Source organism: Phyllobates terribilis, unplaced genomic scaffold (genome assembly GCF_046119375.1).
Source record: "Phyllobates terribilis strain yellow unplaced genomic scaffold, ASM4611937v1 Scaffold_1__5_contigs__length_1240528914, whole genome shotgun sequence".
NCBI classification, from domain to species: domain Eukaryota; kingdom Metazoa; phylum Chordata; class Amphibia; order Anura; family Dendrobatidae; genus Phyllobates; species Phyllobates terribilis.
Window position 1 is genome coordinate 251,079,373 of NW_027362761.1, and position 20,650 is coordinate 251,100,022.

The following is a 20,650-nucleotide window of genomic DNA, read 5'->3' on the forward strand; positions in this document are numbered from 1 at the left end:
ATTTTTGAAGGCGCCTTCTCCTAACAGCAATTTTAAGATCTCTTCACAGGTGTTCAATGGGATTTAGATCCGGACTGATTGCTGGCCACTTCAGAACTCACCAACGCTTTATTTCCATCCATTTCTGGGGGCTTCTTGAAGTATGTTTGGGGTCATTGTTCTGCTGGAAGACCCATGACCTAGAACGCAAACCCAGCTTTTTGACATTGGGTACTACATCGCGATCCAAAATCCTTTGGCAATCTTCAGATTTCATGATGCCTTACACATAGTCAAGGCACCAAAACATCCCCAAAACATATTTGAACCTCCACCATATTTGACTGTAGGTACTGTGTTCTCTTTTTTGTAGACCTCATTCCGTTTTCTGTAAACAGTAGAATGATGTGTTTTACCAAAAAGCTCTATCTTAGTCTCATCTGTCCACAAGACACTTTCCCAGAAGAATTTTGGCTTACTCACGTACATTTTGGCAAACTGCAGTTTAGCTTTTTTATGTCTCTGTGTCACTAGTGGGATCCTCCTGGGTCTCCTGATGATGGATAGTTAGGGCTGACACTGATGCACCCTGAGCCTGCAGCTTGAAGTTCTTTGAGACTTGATTGGGGCTGCTTATCCACCATCCAGACTATCCTGCGTTGCAAGCTTTCATAAATTTTTCTCTGCCATCCACGTCCAGGGAGATTAGCTATAGTTCCATGGGTTGCAAACTTCTTGTTTATGTTGCGCACCATGGAAAAGAAACATCAAAATCTCTGGACATGGACTTGTAAACTAGAGATTGTTGATATTTTTCAACAATTTAGGTTCTCAAGTCCCCAGACAATTCTCTTATCCTCTTTCTGTTCTCCATGCTTAGTGTGACACACAGACACACAATGCAAAGATTGGCAACTTTTCCCCTTTTTATCTGTTTTTAGGTGTGATTTTCATATTGCCCACACCTGTTACACCTGCCACAGGAGAGTTTGAAGGAGCATCACATGCTTGAAACAAAGTTGTTTACCCACATTTTTGGAAAGGTGGCAACAATTTTGTCTGTACATAATTTCACACTAAACCCCCAAAATGGGCCAATTTGCCTTTTTTCTGTTTTTTTTTTTGTGTTGTTCCAATAAAACATGTGTGAAATAAAACCTGTAATTGCAATAATTTTCTGGGAGAAATACTTCATTTTCTGGAACAATTTAAAGGGTGTCAACACTTTCAGCCATGACTGTATTTTTCTTTGGTTCGCTGACAACAGCACTAGCAAAATGGCACCCACGCGTGCCCTTGTCGATGCTACTGCGGACCCGCGTGCGCCATTTTGCTACAGGAAAAAGAAACTTGCCTGCAGCAATATGGCTCCTGCCGTTCACGCTTGCGCAGTAGCATTTCTCAAGTGCCGAGATGCTACTGCGCATGCGTAGCGTCATATTGCTGCACCCACATTCTTTTTCCAAAAGCAAAATGGCGCCCGTGCGTGTGCAGTACCATCTTGGCAACCGAAAGATGCTACTGCGCATGTGCGGTAGGCCATTTTGGGATAAGTAAATTTTACATAGGCAGAGAAATTACACAGTCAGTATTTAAAATAGTAGGCAGGTCCCTGAAAGCACAGTAACTTGTCAGAGGCCAGACATAGGAATACATGAATACATAATGAGAGCACATGCATATCATTATGGCAGAACTGAAACTAAAGATTATAAAAGAATCACTGGACGGATTTCATCATCAAAGGTATCATTTTACTCAGTGTAACGGCGCCCACCTGGCAGTGTATGTGGTTTACTAAGCACAATCCTGCTGACAGGTGCGCTTTAAACACATGTATAAGATGACACTGAGGGTATGCCTATGTGACAAAAAAATCGGTACCGATTTTGTCACAGATGTATAAAAAAATCCACACGTATTACATGTAAATTTTACCCTATGTATTGCAAAGTGTGTAAGACATATTGAAAAGCCACAAAAATCAGAAACTCTTGAATGTTTTTTACAGCACAAACAAAAAGACTGCTGTTTTTGTAGCTATTTTGGGAAACTATTTTATAAAGTCTGCAGAAGTTTGGCCACGATTATGAAATCAATGCAAAAAACGCCACAAAAATTTCCTGTATTTATACTGTAAAGGCATATAAGGGTTTAACAAAAAGGGTTTCTCTGGGAACAAAATGAAAGTAAGAAAACATAATTATAAATTAATTCTTAAATACTTTTAATTTAATCACCATAGAATCAACATGGCCGCCGCCTTGTTACACTAAAAGAAATCTATCCTACAACCCCTGGCAAAAATTATGGAATCACCGGGCTCGGAGGATGTTCATTCAGTTGTTTAATGTTGTTGAAAAAAAGCAGATCACAGACATGGTACAAAACTAAAGTCATTTCAAATGGCAACTTTATGGCTTTAAGAAACACTAAAAGAAATCAAGAAAAAAAATGTGGTACTCAGTAAGGGTAATTTATTTTCAGACCAAGCAGAGGGAAAAAATTATGGAATCACTCAATTCTGAGGAAAAAATTATGGAATCACCCTGTAAATTTTCATTTTCAAAACTAACACCTGCATCAAATTAGATCTGCTCGTTAGTCTGCATCTAAAAAAGAGTGATCACACCTTGGAGAGCTGTTGCACCAAGTGCACTGACACGAAACCATGGCTCCAACACGAGAGATGTCAATTGAAACAAAGGAGAGGATTATCAAACTCTTAAAAGAAGGTAAATCCTCATCTCTAGCGCTGAGGTAAGCGGCCACTCGTACTGCTGTCCACTTTATCTTTCTCAATGCTGAGTGGCTGCTGTGACCTAGTGATAGTTTGCCTTGGTATCGCCAATATTAGATTTGAATATCCACTGCCAGCACATCTACCTATACATGAAAAGAGATGTGGAGTTTACTACTGTACATGTTTTTCTCATATTAATAATTTAAGGACAGGTTTCTGTCAGCGAAACAAGTTGGTGACCATTTTGCATTTTAATTTTCTATAATAATTACCCCCCTTGACAAGCGTGATTTGCTATTTAAAGGTATTTGGAGATTTAGAATGATTATTTCTTTATTCATTTTTTTTCCCCTATTTACGGAGAAACCCTCTAATTCAAGAGAACTCTAAACAGTCTAATATTTGTTTACTATTAATAAAATAGTGAGATCGTGCACCCATAATGGCACACACTGTTCACCCCCAAAGTGTCTCTCTTTTTGAGGAACGATCCCTAATTTTGGCCCTCTCTCTCCCGTTTTGCTCCTTTAATGCCCTTTATTCTGGCCTGTGAAGTACATGTGCAATAATAAACGTATTTTGCTCCAGAATCAGTCTGGTTCTTAGCTGTATATTGGACCCCAACATTATTTAATCATTCAGAGCAATTTATACCTCACTACCTCTCTATATTCTGATCATTCATTCTTGTGCTAATAATGAAATAAAAAAATCCATTGAAATGTAGAGATATGCATGAAAAAATAATCTACTATATAATCGGCTTATCCCGTCTGTCTGTCTGTCCGTCCAGGAAATCCCGCGTAGCTGATTGGTCCGGCCGCGGCCAATCAGCGACGCGGGATTTCAGAACAAGATGGCGGCGGTTAGCGGCTCATCTGCCGCACGGAGGTCAGCGGCGATGCAGCCGGGAGATGATCGGCGCTAGCCGGTCATCTTCCGGCTGCTCGCAGCAGAAGTACCCCGACTGGCGGCCTGGGTGGCGCCGCTGCCCGGTCTTCCCTTCACACTTGCCGTCGGGAGGTCAGCGGCCCTAGCCACTGATCTCCCGACGGTAGCCGCATGGAGGTCAGCAGCGATGCAGCCGGGAGATGCTATCAGCGGAAGTACTCGCACAGGCAGCGCCGCTCCCTGGTCCTCACTAACACGGTTCGCTGATTGGTCGGGGCCGGCGGCCGCCACCAATCGGCAACGAGCGCAGTCCGGCCGCGAATTGGCGCCGGATTTGAAACACGCTTCGCTGATTGGTTGCACCCGCCCGGCCGCGACCAATCAGCGATATTGGCGCGAAATTTAAAACACCGCTTCTCTGATTGGTCACGACCAATCAGCGACTGGCGCAGCCCGGCCGCGAATTGGCGCCAGATTTGAAACACGCAGGCCACCGTCGGGAGATCAGCGGCGACGCAGCCGGGAGATGACCGGTGCTAGCCGGTCATCTCCTGGCTGCTCGCAGCAGAAGTACCCCGACCGGCGGCCTCGCTCCCCGGTCCTCCCTTCACACTTGCTGTCGGGAGATCAGCGGCCGTAGCCGTATGGAGGTCAGCGGCGCTAGCCGGTCATCTCCCGGCTACTTGCAGCGGAAGTACCCGCACAGGCAGCGCCGCTCCCCGGTCCTCACTAACACGGTTCACTGATTGGTCGAGGCCGGCGCCAAATTTAAACACGCTCTCTGGCCAATTGGCGCCGGATTTAAAATAAGTACGCCACCGTCGGGAGATAGCAGAGCTGACTCCGCCCATGTGGTCATGTGACTCACCAACTGCCCATGACGTACTGAACATGTTTTGTTAGTCACAGTGTGTGATGTACTTCTGTCACGTTTAATGAATACGTTCTGTCAGTCACAGTGTGACATAGTTCAGTCACGTTTACTAAACACGGTCAGTCAGAGTGTGATGTACTTCTGTCACGTTCAGTGAACACGTTCTGTCAGTCACAGCGCGCTGAACAGATACTTCTTTACTGCACGTTATCACGATTTACGCTTCCTGTCTTCCAATGGGTCGTAAGCCAGCCAGGGGAATTACGTGCTGGCTGTGCGTGGTCAGCGATGTTGTCACAAGCAGTATTGACAACATGACGTAATTACAAAATTCATTAGGGGCCCCGGGGGGGATACATTGGGGGGTTCATTTAAAGTAGTGCTCAACCCATTTAAACACTGCTTCGCTGATTAGTCGTGCCGGTCAGCCGCATACATATTCTAGAATACCCGATGCGTTAGAATCGGGCCACCATCTAGTCTTTCATATAAGAGTCTGTCTTTAAAGGAGTTTTCCCATGAACAAAGTACATTGATCTTGGAATAAAAATAAGTTCACATTGGATGTGAGAAACTGCTGTGAAAATGACAAAAGTCCATTTTTTTTGCGCAATCTATAATTTCGTAAAAATGTTCTGACTTATCAAAGTGTTTTACGCCAGAATTTAAAAACACCAGTTACTTAATCAAATCTGCAAATTGGCTAATTGACCACTTTGATGCCAGCTCTGATGCCCAGAACCCATTTGGGCCAGGTTGGAGTGAACAGCGAGTGATGCAGGGTACACTATCTGTGTAACGGTGCTATGAGACCTGTGGCCCAAATTCATTTATTCCTTTTGATAACACCCTTCGGTGCCCATTTTTGTGACACTTTTATACTTTTGTAGCTGCTTTTAAGTGTATTCACATCAGGGCCCTGCACTGCCTTGTATTTTATTATTGCGATAATTTCTGTTTGTTAAATTTGTAAAAACAAAAAAGTAAATTTTGTGAATAAGAAAACACCTTCAGCATTTTACAGTCCACTCAGGACAGAAATATACAGTGGCATGTAAAAGTTTGGGCACCCCTGGTCAAAATTACTGTTATTGTGAACAGCAAGTTGAAGATAAAATGATCTCTAAAAGGCCTAAAATTAAAGATGACGCATTTCCTTTGTATTTTAAGATTTTTTTTATATATATTTTCATCTTTTACATGTTAATAATTGCAAAAAGGAAAATGGGCCAATAAAAAATGTGGGTACCCTGCATGGTTAATACCACCCCCTTTTAAAGTATCACAGCTTGTAAATGATTCTTGTAGCCAGTCAAGAGTCTTTCAATTTTTGTTTGAGGGATTTTCATCCATTTTTCCTTGGAAAATGCATCCAGTTCTGTGAGAATCCTGGGTCGTCTTGCATGCACTGCTATTTTGAGGTCTAGCCACAGATTTTCAATGATGTTCAGATTAGGGGACTGTGAAGGCCATTATAAAACCTTCAGCTTGCACCTTTTGAGGTAGTCTATTGTGGATTTTAACGAGTGTTTAGGATCATTACCCATTTGTAGAAGCCATCCTCTTTTCAGCTTCAGCCTTTTACAAATGGTGTTATGTTTGCATCAAGAATTTGTTGAAATTTCATTGAATCCATTCTTCCCTCTACCTGTGAAATGTTCCCCGTGCCATTGGCTGCAGCACAGCCCCAAAGCATGATTGATCCAACCCATGCTTAATGGTTGGCGAGATGTTCTTTTCCTGAAATTCTGTGCCCTTTTTTCTCCTCACATTGAAAAAGGTATGTCAGGTTTGACAGACAGTCATTCTGGATCCGGTAGAAGGTCACTGCGCTTGGCCTTGAAGACACCTTCTTTATCCTTTCATCATCCCTTCCTCTCTACGACCCAGCGGTCATCTTCACCTTCTGATGCTAATTAACACACCCTTGCTTGATCTTTAAATACACTCAGTTTCTCCAGAGAGTTGCTGGTAATAGAATAAATTCCTTTCTTCAGGTCTGGAATTCTAGCAGGTGGCTAGATTCTCCTTGGAGTTCCTTTGTGGATTGAACTCGTGATCTTTCTGGTGTCTTCTCAAAGCTAAGTGTATCCCATTGTCTGTTTCCATTGTTTGTCTTTAGTTGCAGTGGGGCTGACTAGAGCTCACCCCTCCCCCTCCCTACCTAGGGTCTAGCTTTAGGTTCAGCCAGGGCTAAGGTATCCTCCTCAGTGATAGGTGCAGAACCTATTTAGGGACGATAGGGGAGTCAGGGTGTCGTTTAGATCTGCTTAGGGGTCTCCACTCTCCCTTTCCCTAGTTGCAGGGCTTCCCCCCCCTTTTCCCCCTGTTTAGATTTCTGGGAATTTAATCAAATTACCGTCCGAGATCCTTAACCTCTTCCTCTGATTCCAGATTTATTCAACCAGGTTGTGGGAGCTGAGGTGTTTTCCAAGTTGGATTTAAGGGGAGCCTACAATCTGGTTAGAATCCGAGAGGGGAGTGAATGGAAAATGGCATTCAATACCCCTGAGGGGCATTTCGAGAGTCTGGTTATGCCTTTTGGTCAGACCAATGCACCTGTTGTGTTCCAGCATTTCATAAACTATATTTTCCATCATTTAGTGGGCAGGTTTGTGGTGATCTATCTGGATGATATTTTAGTTTACTCACCTGATTTTGAGATGCATCAGGGTCATGTTAAACAGGTACTACAGATATTAAGAGATAACAAACTATATGCCAAACTAGAGAAATGTGTTTTCGCTGTCCAGGAGGTGCAATTTTTGGGGTACCTGTTGTCATCATCAGGTTTTCAGATGGATCCGGAGAAGATCCGTGCTGTACTAGATTGGGACCGTCCCAAGAACCTGAAGGTATTACAGTGCTTTCTGGGCTTTACTAATTTAGTCTGTTTCCCTTGTTTGTCTTAAGTTGCAGTGGGGCTGACAAGAGCTTACCCCTCCCTCTCCCTACCTAGAGCCTAGGTTTAGGTTCAGCCAGGGCTAAGGTATCCTGCTTGGCGATAGGCGCAGAACCTATTTAGGGACAATAGGGTAGTTAGGGTGTCGTTAGATCTGCTTAGGAGTCTCCACTCTCCCTTTCCCTAGTTGCAGGGCTTCCCCCCTTTTCACGTCGTTGTACGCTGGGTTCTTCCCATACCTAGCATGACAAACATACCTTTGATCATTATGGCCAGAGTTCTATTTTAACCTCATCGGTACACAGGACTTGTTTCCAAAATGCATCAGGCTTGTTTAGATGTTCTGTTGCATACTTCTGACCCTGAATTTTATGGTGAGGGGGCAGGAGAGGTTTCCTTTAGATGACTCTTCCATGAAGGCCATATTTCTGCAGGTGTCTCTGAACTGTAGAATAATATACCACAACTCCAGAGTCTGCTAAATCTTTCGGAAGGTCTTTTGCAGTCAAGCAGGAGTTCTGATTTGCCTCTCTAGCAATCCTAGAAGCAGCTCTCACTGAAATTTTGCTTGGTCTTCCAGTCCTTATATTGACCTCCACTGTTCCTGTTAACTGCCGTTTCTTAATTACATTTCAAACTGAGGAAAGTGCAACTTGAAAACGCTTTGCTATCTTCTCATAGCCTTCCCTGCTTTGTAGGCCTCCACCATTTTAATTTTCAGGTTGTTAGGCAACTGCTTAGAAGAACCCATGGCTGCTGTTTTTGACACAAAAAGGAGGCTGGATTTTTATAAAGCTGGGAAATTTGCATTACTTGAAAACGTTTTGCTATCTTTTTTTGGCACAAGATTAGAGGAGGCTGAATTTTTATAAAACTGGGAAATGTGTTTCACCTGGTCTTTCCTAGTGATGATGGTGAACAAGCCATTACCCTAACAGGCTAATTAAGGTCTGAAACCTTGAACAAGGTTATCTGTCCACACAAATCTCCAAGGGTGCCCAAACTTTTGCATCGCCCATTTTCCTTTTTGTAATTTTTAAAATATAAAAGATGAAAATATATATTTTTTTTGCCTAAAATACAAAGAAAATCTGTCATTTTTTAGAAATCATTTAATCTTCAACTTGCTTAACTGTTCACAATAACTGTAATTTTAACCAGAGGTTCCCAAACTTTTACATCCAACTGTAATGCACTCCACAGTCCACCCAGCACAGGTGTATAACACATTTCACAGTCCACGTGTATAATACACTCCACAGACCACTCTTGTCAGGTGGATAATACACTCCACATAATCATAAGAAATCATCGGCACACTAACCACTGAAGACAGATGGATAATACACTGCACAGCCCACTCAAGACAGGTGTATAATAAACTACACAGACCACTCAGGACAGGTGTATAATACACTCCACAGACCACCGGTTATAGGTGCATAATAATCAACACAGCGCACTCAGGACAGGTGTATAATACGCTCCACAGCCCACTCGAGACACATGGATAATTAACTCCACAGACCACTCGGTACAGATGAATAATACACTCCATAGACCACTCTGGAAAGATGGATAATATACGCCACAGACGACTCGGGACAGGTGTATAATACGCTCTACAGCCCAGTCAGAACAGGTGTATAATACACTCCACAGCCCACTCGGGACAGATGGATAATACACTACACAGACCACTAAGGACAGATGGATAATACACTGCACAGCCCACTAAGGACAGGTGTATAATACACTCCACAGCCCAGTCAGGACAGGTGTATGATACACTCCACAGACCACCCAGGACAGGTGTATAATACACTCCACAGACCACCCAGGATAGGTGTATAATACACTCCACAGACCACCCAGGGCAGGTGTATAATACACTCCACAGACCACCCGGGACAGATGGATAATACACTCCACAGACCATTTGGGGCAGATGGAAAATATACGCCACAGACCACTCGGGACAGGTGTATAATACACTCCACAGCCCACTCATGACAGATGGATAATACACTCCACAGACCACTCGGGACAGATGGATAATACACTGCACAGCCCACTAAAGACAGATGGATAATACGCTCCACAGACAACTCGGGACAGGTGCATAGTCCGCTCCACAGCCCACTCAGATCAGGTATATAAAACTCCACAACCCACTCATGACAGATGGATAATACACTCCACAAACCACCCAGGACAGGTGTATAATACACTCCACAGACCACTTGGGGCAGATGCATAATATACACCAAAGACCTCTCGGGACAGGTGTATAATAAGCTCCACAGCCCACTCATGACAGGTGTATAATACACTCCACAGCCCACTCGGGACAGGTGCATAATATGCTCCACAGCCCAAACGTGACAGGTGTATAATACACTCCACAGACCACTCGGGACAGATGGATAATACACTCTACAGACCACCCAGGACAAGTGTATAATACACTCCACAGACCACCTGGGACAGATGGATTAAACACTCCACAGACCACCCAGGACAGGTGTATAATACGCTCCACAGCCCACTCGGGACAGGTGTATAATACACTCCACAGCTCACTCAGGACAGGTGCATAATACGCTCCACAGCCCACATGGGGACAAATGTATAATACACACTCCACAGCCCAGTCAGGGCAGATGTATAATACACTCCACAGCCCACTCGGGACAGGTGTATAATACACTCTACAGACCACCCAGGGCAGGTGTATAATACACTCCACAGACCACTCGCGACAGATGGATTATACACTCCACAGACCACTCGGGACAGATGGATTATACACTCCACAGCCCACTCGGGACAAGTGTATAATACACTCCACAGCCAACTCGGGACAGATGCATTATACACTCCACAGCCCACTCGGGACAGATGGATAATACACTCCACAGACCACTTGGGACAGATGAACAATACACTCCACAGACCACTCGGGACAGATGAACAATACACTCCACAGACCACTCGGGACAGATGAACAATACACTCCACAGACCACTCGGGACAGATGAACAATACACTCCACAGACCACTCGGGACAGATGAACAATACAGTCATGGCCAAAAGTTTTGAGAATGACAGCAAAATTATATTTTCACATGATCTGCTGGCCTCTGGTTTTTATTAGTGTTTGTCTGATGTTTATATCACATACAGAAATATAATTGCAATCATATTATGAGTACCAATAGGTTATATTGACAGTTAGAATGAGTTAATGCAGCAAGTCAATATTTGCAGTGTTGCCCCTTCTTCTTCAAGACCTCTGTAATTCTCCTTGGCATGCTCTCAATCAACTTTTGGACCAAATCCTGACTGATAGCAGTCCATTGTTGCATAATCAATGCTTGCATTTTGCCAGAATTTGTTGGTTTTTGTTTGTCCACCCGTCTCTTGATGATTGACCACAAGTTCTCAATGGGATTAAGATCTGGGGAGTTTCCAGGCCATGGACCCAAAATCTCTATGTTTTGTTCCATGAGCCATTTTGTTATCACCTTTGCTTTATGGCAAGGTGCTCCATCATGCTGGAAAAGGCATTTTTGGGCGCCAAACTGCTCTTGGACGGTTGGGAGAAGTTGCTCTTGGAGGACATTCTGGTACCATTCTTTATTCATGGCTGTGTTTTTAGGCAAGACTGTGAGTGAGCCGATTCCCTTGGCTGAGAAGCAACCCCACACATGAATGGTTTCAGAATGCTTTACAGTTGGCATGAGACAAGACTGGTGGTAGCGCTCACCTCTTCTTCTCCGAATAAGCTGTTTTCCAGATGTCCCAAACAATCGAAAAGGGGATTCATCAGAGAAAATGACTTTGCCCCAGTCCTCAGCAGTCCACTCCCTGTACCTTTTGCAGAATATCAGTCGGTCCCTGATGTTTTTTCTGGAGAGAAGTGGCTTCTTTGCTGCCCTCCTTGAAACCAGCCCTTGCTCAAAGAGTCTCCGCCTCACAGTGCGTGCAGAAGCACTCACACCAGCCTGCTGCCATTCCTGAGCAAGCTCGGCACTGCTGGTAGTCCGATCCCGCAGCTGAAACAGTTTTAAGATACGGTCCTGGCGCTTGCTGGTCTTTCTTGGGCGCCCTGGAGCCTTTTTGACAACAATGGAAGCTCTCTCCTTGAAGTTCTTGATGCGATAGATTGTTGACTGAGGTGCAATCTTTGCAGCTGCGATACTCTTCCCTGTTAGGCCATTTTTGTGCAGTGCAATGATGGCTGCACGTGTTTCTTTAGAGATAACCATGGTTAATTGAAGAGAAACAATGATACCAAGAACCAGCCTCCTTTTAAAGTGTCCAGTGATGTCATTCTTACTTAATCATGACTGATTGATCGCCAGCCCTGTCCTCATCAACACCCACACCTGTGTTAATGGATCAATCACTAAAACGATGTTAGCTGCTCCTTTTAAGGCAGGACTGCAATGATGTTGAAATGTGTTTTGGGGGTTAAAGTTCATTTTCTGGGCAAATATTGACTTTGCAAGCACAGTAATTGCTGTTAAGCTGATCACTCTTTGACATTCAGGAGTATATGCAAATTGCCATTACAAAAAATGAAGCAGTAAACTTTGGAAAAATTACTATTTGTCTCATTCTCAATACTTTTGGCCATGACTGTACACTCCATAGACCAGTCGGGACAGATGGATTATACACTCCACAGCCCACTCGGGACAGGTGTATAATACACTCCACAGCCCACTCGGGACAGATGGATAATACACTCCACAGACCACCCGGGACAGGTGTATAATACACCCCACAGACCATTCGGGACAGATGGATAATACACTCCACAGACCACCCGGGACAGGTGTATAATACATTCCACAGTCCACCCAGGACAGGTGTATAATACACTCCACACACCACTCGGGATAGGTGTATAATACACTCCACAGCCCACTCAGGACAGGTGCATAATACGCTCCACAGCCAACTCGGAACAGGTGTATAATATACCCCACAGCCCACATGGGGACAAATGTATAATACACTCCACAGCCCACTCGGGACAGGTGTATAATACACTCTACAAACCACCCAGGGCAGGTGTATAATACGCTCCACAGCCCACTCATGATAGGTGTATACTACACTCCACAGCCCAGTCAGGACAGATGTATAATACACTCCACAGCCCACTCGGGACCGGTGTATTATACACTCCACAGACCACCAGGGACAGGTGTATAATACACTCCATAGACCAGTCGGGACAGATAGATAATAAACTCCACAGACCACCCAGGACAGGTGTATAATACACTCCCCAGCCCTCTCAGGACAGGTGTATAATACACTCCACAGACCATTTGGGACAGGTGGATTATACACTCCACAGCCCACTTGGGATAGATGGATAATACACTCCACAGCCCACTCGGGACAGGGGTATAATACGCTCCACAGCCCACTCATGACAGGTGTATTATACACTCCACAGACCACCCAGGACAGGTGTATAATACACCCCACAGACCATTCGAGACAGAAGGATAATACACTCCACAGACCACCCAGGACAGGTGTATAATACATTCCACAGACCACCCAGGACAGGTGTATATTACACTCCACACACTACTCGGGACAGGTGTATAATACGATCCACAGCCCACTCGGGACAGGTGTATAATACACTCCACAGCCCACTCAGGACAGGTGCATAATACGCTCCACAGCCCACTCAAAACAGGTGTATATTATACTCCACAGCCCACATGGGGACAAATGTATAATACACTCCACAGCCCAGATGTATAATACACTCCACAGCCCACTCAGGACAGGTGTATAATACATCCCACAGACCAATCGGGACAGATGGATTATACACTCCACAGCCCACTCGGGATAGATGGATAATACACTCCACAGGCCACTCGGGACAGGGGTATAATACGCTCCACAGCCCAATCAGGATAGGTGTATAATACACCCCACATACCACTCGGGACAGATGGATTATACACTCCACAGACTACCCAGGACAGGTGTATAATACACTCCACAGCCCACTCGAAACTGGTGTATATTATACTACACAGCCCACATGGGCACAAATGTATAATACACTCCACAGCCCAGATGTATAATACACTCCACAGCCCACTCGGGACAGGTGTATAATACACTCCATAGACCAGTCGGGACAGATAGATAATACACTCCACAGCCAACTCGGGACAGGTGTATAATCCGCTCCACAGCCCACTCGGGAAAGATGGATAATACACTCCACAGCCCACTCGGAAAAGATGGATAATACACTCCACAGACCACCCAGGACAGGTGTATAATACACTCCCCAGCCCTCTCGGGACAGGTGTATAATACACTCCACAGACCATTTGGGACAGATGGATTATACACTCCACAGCCCACTCGGGATAGATGGATAATACACTCCACAGCCCACTCGGGACAGGGGTATAATACGCTCCACAGCCAAATCAGGATAGGTGTATAATACACCCCACATACCACTCGGGACAGATGGATTATACACTCCACAGACTACCCAGGACAGGTGTATAATACACTCCACAGCCTACTCGGGACAGGTGTATTATACACTGCCCAGCCCTCTCGGGACAGATGTATAATACACTCCACAGACCATTTGGGACAGATGGATTATGCACTCCACAGCCCACTCGGGATAGATGGATAATACACTCCACAGCCCACTCGGGACAGGGGTATAATACGCTCCACAGCCCAATCAGGATAGGTGTATAATACACCCCACATACCACTCGGGACAGATGGATTATACACTCCACAGACCACCCAGGACAGGTGTATAATAAACCCCACAGACCATTCGGGACAGATGGATAATACACTCCACAGACCACCCGGGACAAGTGTATAATACACTCCACACACCACTCAGAACAGATAGATTATACACTCCCCAGACCACTCGGGACAGGTGTATAATACGCTCCACAGCCCTCTCATGACAGGTGTATAAAACACTCCACAGCCCAGTCAGGACAAATGTATAATACACTCCACAGCCCACTCGGGACAAGTGTATTATACACTCCACAGACCACCCAGGGCAGGTGTTCAATACACTCCACAGACCACTTGGGGCAGATGGATAATATAGACCACAGACCTCTCGGGACAGGTGTATAATAAGCTCCACAGCCCACTCTGGACAGGTGTATAATACACTCCACAGACCACCCAGGACAGGTGTATAATACATCCCACAGACCAATCAGGACAGATGGATTATATACTCCACAGACCACCCAGGAAAGGTGTATAATACGCCCCACAGACCATTCGGGACAGATGGATAATACACTCCACAGACCACCCGGGATAGGTGTATAATACATTCCACAGACCACTCGGGACAGGTGCATAATATACACCTGTCCTGGGTGGTCTGTGGAGTGTATTATACACCTGTCCCGAATGGTCTGTGGATTGTATTATACACCTGTCCTGGGTTGTCTGTGGAGTGTGTTATACACCTGTCCTGGGTGGGCTGTACAGTGTATTATCCATCTGTCCCAAATGGTCTGTACAGTGTATTATGCACCTGTCCCGGGTGGTCTGTGGAGTGTATTATACACCTGTCATGAGTGGTCTGTGGAGTCTATTATACACCTGTCATGAGTGGTCTGTGGAGTGTAATACATTCCTCAGACCACCTGGGACAGGTGTATAATACACTCCACAGACCACCCGGGACAAGTGTATAATACACTCCACAGACCACTCGGACAGGTGTATAATACACTCCACAGACCACTCGGGACAGGTGGATAATACACTCCACAGACCACTCGGGACAGGTGGATAATACACTCCACAGCCTAGCCAGGAAAGTACACACTAATATACCTTCTGTTTGACACAAATTGGGACTTTCCCATCCCGCCCTCTCTGCTAAGTGATTGGTTCTCCCACTTCCTGCTTACCGCTGATTGGCTGCCTGAGCTGCCAGCTTCCTCTCGCACACTTCCTTATAGTAAAAGTCCCGTTTTGGAGCTTAGAGTGTGAGGAAGTTTTCTCCTCTGCTTGCTGGGATGTGCTGGAGCCGCAGACTCTCCTGAAGGTGAGTGGGCTGTGCTGCACTGTCCTCATGAGACGGGAACTTAGTGAGCAGTGTACAAAGTGGTGGTCTGTGTCCCTCCAGCCCCAGTTATACTACAATGGCAAAGCATGCTGGGAGTTGTAGTCACACCACAGTTTGCAGGCCGGAATATCCTTCCTGAGTTACTGCGAGCTGCTGTCAGAAAGGGAAGTGCTTCTCTGAGAGGAACCTCGCATCTGTCTCATGACGTGTAGAGTTATGAACTGTACGTAGCACGCCTCACTCCCCCCCCGCGGGCCGTGCGTAGTGCGCCTCACTCCCCCCCCGCGGGCCGTGCGTAGTGCGCCTCACTCCCCCCCCCGCGGGCCGTGCGTAGTGCGCCTCACTCCCCCCCCGCGGGCCGTGCGTAGTGCGCCTCACTCCCCCCCCCGCGGGCCGTGCGTAGTGCGCCTCACTCCCCCCCCGCGGGCCGTGCGTAGTGCGCCTCACTCCCCCCCCCGCGGGCCGTGCGTAGTGCGCCTCACTCCCCCCCCGCGGGCCGTGCGTAGTGCGCCTCACTCCCCCCCCGCGGGCCGTGCGTAGTGCGCCTCACTCCCCCCCCGCGGGCCGTGCGTAGTGCGCCTCACTCCCCCCCCGCGGGCCGTGCGTAGTGCGCCTCACTCCCCCCCCGCGGGCCGTGCGTAGTGCGCCTCACTCCCCCCCCCGCGGGCCGTGCGTAGTGCGCCTCACTCCCCCCCCGCGGGCCGTGCGTAGTGCGCCTCACTCCCCCCCCCGCGGGCCGTGCGTAGTGCGCCTCACTCCCCCCCCGCGGGCCGTGCGTAGTGCGCCTCACTCCCCCCCCGCGGGCCGTGCGTAGTGCGCCTCACTCCCCCCCCGCGGGCCGTGCGTAGTGCGCCTCACTCCCCCCCCCGCGGGCCGTGCGTAGTGCGCCTCACTCCCCCCCCGCGGGCCGTGCGTAGTGCGCCTCACTCCCCCCCCGCGGGCCGTGCGTAGTGCGCCTCACTCCCCCCCCGCGGGCCGTGCGTAGTGCGCCTCACTCCCCCCCCGCGGGCCGTGCGTAGTGCGCCTCACTCCCCCCCCGCGGGCCGTGCGTAGTGCGCCTCACTCCCCCCCCCGCGGGCCGTGCGTAGTGCGCCTCACTCCCCCCCCGCGGGCCGTGCGTAGTGCGCCTCACTCCCCCCCCCGCGGGCCGTGCGTAGTGCGCCTCACTCCCCCCCCCGCGGGCCGTGCGTAGTGCGCCTCACTCCCCCCCCGCGGGCCGTGCGTAGTGCGCCTCACTCCCCCCCCGCGGGCCGTGCGTAGTGCGCCTCACTCCCCCCCCGCGGGCCGTGCGTAGTGCGCCTCACTCCCCCCCCGCGGGCCGTGCGTAGTGCGCCTCACTCCCCCCCCGCGGGCCGTGCGTAGTGCGCCTCACTCCCCCCCCGCGGGCCGTGCGTAGTGCGCCTCACTCCCCCCCCGCGGGCCGTGCGTAGTGCGCCTCACTCCCCCCCCCGCGGGCCGTGCGTAGTGCGCCTCACTCCCCCCCCCGCGGGCCGTGCGTAGTGCGCCTCACTCCCCCCCCCGCGGGCCGTGCGTAGTGCGCCTCACTCCCCCCCCCGCGGGCCGTGCGTAGTGCGCCTCACTCCCCCCCCCGCGGGCCGTGCGTAGTGCGCCTCACTCCCCCCCCCGCGGGCCGTGCGTAGTGCGCCTCACTCCCCCCCCCGCGGGCCGTGCGTAGTGCGCCTCACTCCCCCCCCCGCGGGCCGTGCGTAGTGCGCCTCACTCCCCCCCCCGCGGGCCGTGCGTAGTGCGCCTCACTCCCCCCCCCGCGGGCCGTGCGTAGTGCGCCTCACTCCCCCCCCCGCGGGCCGTGCGTAGTGCGCCTCACTCCCCCCCCCGCGGGCCGTGCGTAGTGCGCCTCACTCCCCCCCCCCCCCCGCGGGCCGTGCGTAGTGCGCCTCACTCCCCCCCCGCGGGCCGTGCGTAGTGCGCCTCACTCCCCCCCCGCGGGCCGTGCGTAGTGCGCCTCACTCCCCCCCCGCGGGCCGTGCGTAGTGCGCCTCACTCCCCCCCCGCGGGCCGTGCGTAGTGCGCCTCACTCCCCCCCCGCGGGCCGTGCGTAGTGCGCCTCACTCCCCCCCCCGCGGGCCGTGCGTAGTGCGCCTCACTCCCCCCCCCGCGGGCCGTGCGTAGTGCGCCTCACTCCCCCCCCCGCGGGCCGTGCGTAGTGCGCCTCACTCCCCCCCCCGCGGGCCGTGCGTAGTGCGCCTCACTCCCCCCCCCCGCGGGCCGTGCGTAGTGCGCCTCACTCCCCCCCCCGCGGGCCGTGCGTAGTGCGCCTCACTCCCCCCCCCGCGGGCCGTGCGTAGTGCGCCTCACTCCCCCCCCGCGGGCCGTGCGTAGTGCGCCTCACTCCCCCCCCGCGGGCCGTGCGTAGTGCGCCTCACTCCCCCCCCCGCGGGCCGTGCGTAGTGCGCCTCACTCCCCCCCCCGCGGGCCGTGCGTAGTGCGCCTCACTCCCCCCCCGCGGGCCGTGCGTAGTGCGCCTCACTCCCCCCCCGCGGGCCGTGCGTAGTGCGCCTCACTCCCCCCCCGCGGGCCGTGCGTAGTGCGCCTCACTCCCCCCCCGCGGGCCGTGCGTAGTGCGCCTCACTCCCCCCCCGCGGGCCGTGCGTAGTGCGCCTCACTCCCCCCCCGCGGGCCGTGCGTAGTGCGCCTCACTCCCCCCCCCCGCGGGCCGTGCGTAGTGCGCCTCACTCCCCCCCCCCCGCGGGCCGTGCGTAGTGCGCCTCACTCCCCCCCCCCCCCCGCGGGCCGTGCGTAGTGCGCCTCACTCCCCCCCCCCCCCGCGGGCCGTGCGTAGTGCGCCTCACTCCCCCCCGCGGGCCGTGCGTAGTGCGCCTCACTCCCCCCCCCCCCGCGGGCCGTGCGTAGTGCGCCTCACTCCCCCCCCCCCCCCCCCCCGCGGGCCGTGCGTAGTGCGCCTCACTCCCCCCCCCCGCGGGCCGTGCGTAGTGCGCCTCACTCCCCCCCCCGCGGGCCGTGCGTAGTGCGCCTCACTCCCCCCCCCCCCCCCGCGGGCCGTGCGTAGTGCGCCTCACTCCCCCCCCCCCCCGCGGGCCGTGCGTAGTGCGCCTCACTCCCCCCCCCCCCCCCCCCCGCGGGCCGTGCGTAGTGCGCCTCACTCCCCCCCCCCCCCCCCGCGGGCCGTGCGTAGTGCGCCTCACTCCCCCCCCGCGGGCCGTGCGTAGTGCGCCTCACTCCCCCTCGCGGGCCGTGCGTAGTGCGCCTCACTCCCCCTCGCGGGCCGTGCGTACTGCGCCTCACTCCCCCCCGCGGGCCGTGCGTACTGCGCCTCACTCCCCCCGCGGGCCGTGCGTAGTGCGCCTCACTCCCCCCCGCGGGCCGTGCGTAGCGCGCCTCATGCCCCTCCGCGGGTGGGTCCCCCACATGCCCATTGTCTGGCACAGTACACTTATTTCAGATAAAGACAGCAGAGAGTATCTTGTTTATTTAACAATCTACCCATTTTATTATTTTCTGTAAGCATAGGCTGAACTTCCATAAAACCACACAGTAACTTCTTATACCTAGCAAATAATATTAGCATGTAGCTGAAGAGTGGGCCCTAAGAACCAGTGTTACTGGTGAGCCCTTCGTACTTCAGTCTGACACTGTATAACCTTTGGAAGTAATAGGATGTGTTGGAGCACGTTGGATTTTTCTCACAGAATCTCTCTGGAAATTCTTCTGTGTAGAATCAGTATAGACCCTTAGCAGGTTCCACGTGTCCCATTCACAATCTGTTCATTACCTGCAGGGCCATATACATAAAGCTATTTGAGTGTATGGGACTCTTATGGAAAAGACCCTTTTATTGATCAAATAGCTTCATCTATTTCTTTTCATTACTCTTTCAGATTTCCTGTTCTCTTTGATTCACCTTTTGAAGAAGCTGAAGTGAAATGTCCTCTCCAAATTTATATATTGCTGCCTGTAACTTCTCATCAGTTCTCCAAAATCCTGATGGGAAAAAAGACCGAGTGGAGAGAGGGCGTCTACTAACATTGATGGCAGCTCCTCCCTCCCATCTCCCCAGGACAGATAATTCTCGGCTCCATGCCCCCTTTCTTTGGCTCAGAGTGTATGAAACTGATAAAGTGGTTAGTGTAGATCCAGCGTCGGTACAAGAGATCGGAGCCCTGACATGGAGGACACTACTGGCAGTCACGGACACAGAAGAGAGATATACCTTTTATATGGACCATAAAAGACTGAAGGAAGTAATGCTCTTAAAAACTGGGGATTATGTCCGGGTCCAAGTCAAATCATCCAGTGGTCGCAAAGAAAGAGGTGTACTTTGTTACAAAGGATCTGTCAATAATGAACAAGAGATCTTTTTTGGAGTGCAGCTTATGGTAAGCCATACATCCATAACACAGTAATCGATTAGGCAATGTTAAAGGGGTTGTCTAGTAGAAACAAGTTATAACCTATCCACAGAATAGGTGATTACTTACTGATTGGTCGGTTTCCACCCGCTAGGACCTGCACTGATCAGCAGACTGACAATTTATCTCCAGTGGCATACCTTTATCCTCCTTATAAAATTAAGTGGTTGTTCGGATACCTGACCGCCGCTCTGTTCAATCTCTATGGGGCTACCAGAAATAGTGGAGCATCGGATGCCCCATGGGCAAAAGATGATGCGGCATTCGAGCTCCGTCGTTGCTCTGGTTTTGTGTTTTTGCTGTAGTGCTAACATCTGCAACGAGCATCACCACTGCAGCCAATCACTGAGTTCAGCAACCCTGCCAGTGTAGACAGCGCAGGCTCAATGATTGGCCTCAGTGGTAATGTGCGCTGTAGCCGTGACATCACCCCTGCAGCGAAAGCAGAGATTGGAGCAGCTGCTGAAAGGTGGTGCCGGACCATGAAAGGGTGAGTACTGTCTTACTTTATTTTATCTTAACAAATATTTGGGGGCCACTTTTCTAAAATTGGAAAACTCCTTTTAACAATCATTGTAGGCCTCACTTGCATCCTCAGTTTAAAAGTTTGTTATTTCACTGAAAAAATACCACTGCATGCAATCCTACATTTCCACGTTAAAATGACAGACACCTTATTGGAACCCGACAGGTTCATAAGTGAATGGGGTCCTTTGGGGGCCCTTGGTCTCAGTC

The 20,650-nt window shown here is 50.3% G+C and overlaps 1 protein-coding gene across 2 annotated transcripts in view; it reads left to right on the forward strand.

The window, feature by feature from the left end:
* Positions 1 to 15,362: 15,362 nt before the first annotated feature.
* The window catches only part of LOC141256236 (ubiquitin carboxyl-terminal hydrolase CYLD-like), a 48,355-nt gene continuing 43,067 nt past the window's right edge, over positions 15,363 to 20,650 (forward strand). For both annotated transcript variants that reach the window (XM_073671155.1, XM_073671156.1), the window contains exons 1-2: positions 15,363 to 15,506; positions 19,385 to 19,882. In XM_073671155.1, the coding sequence (XP_073527256.1) occupies positions 19,430 to 19,882 (453 nt within the window). In that variant the 5' untranslated portion in view covers positions 15,363 to 15,506; positions 19,385 to 19,429. The remainder of the gene's footprint in view (positions 15,507 to 19,384; positions 19,883 to 20,650) is intronic.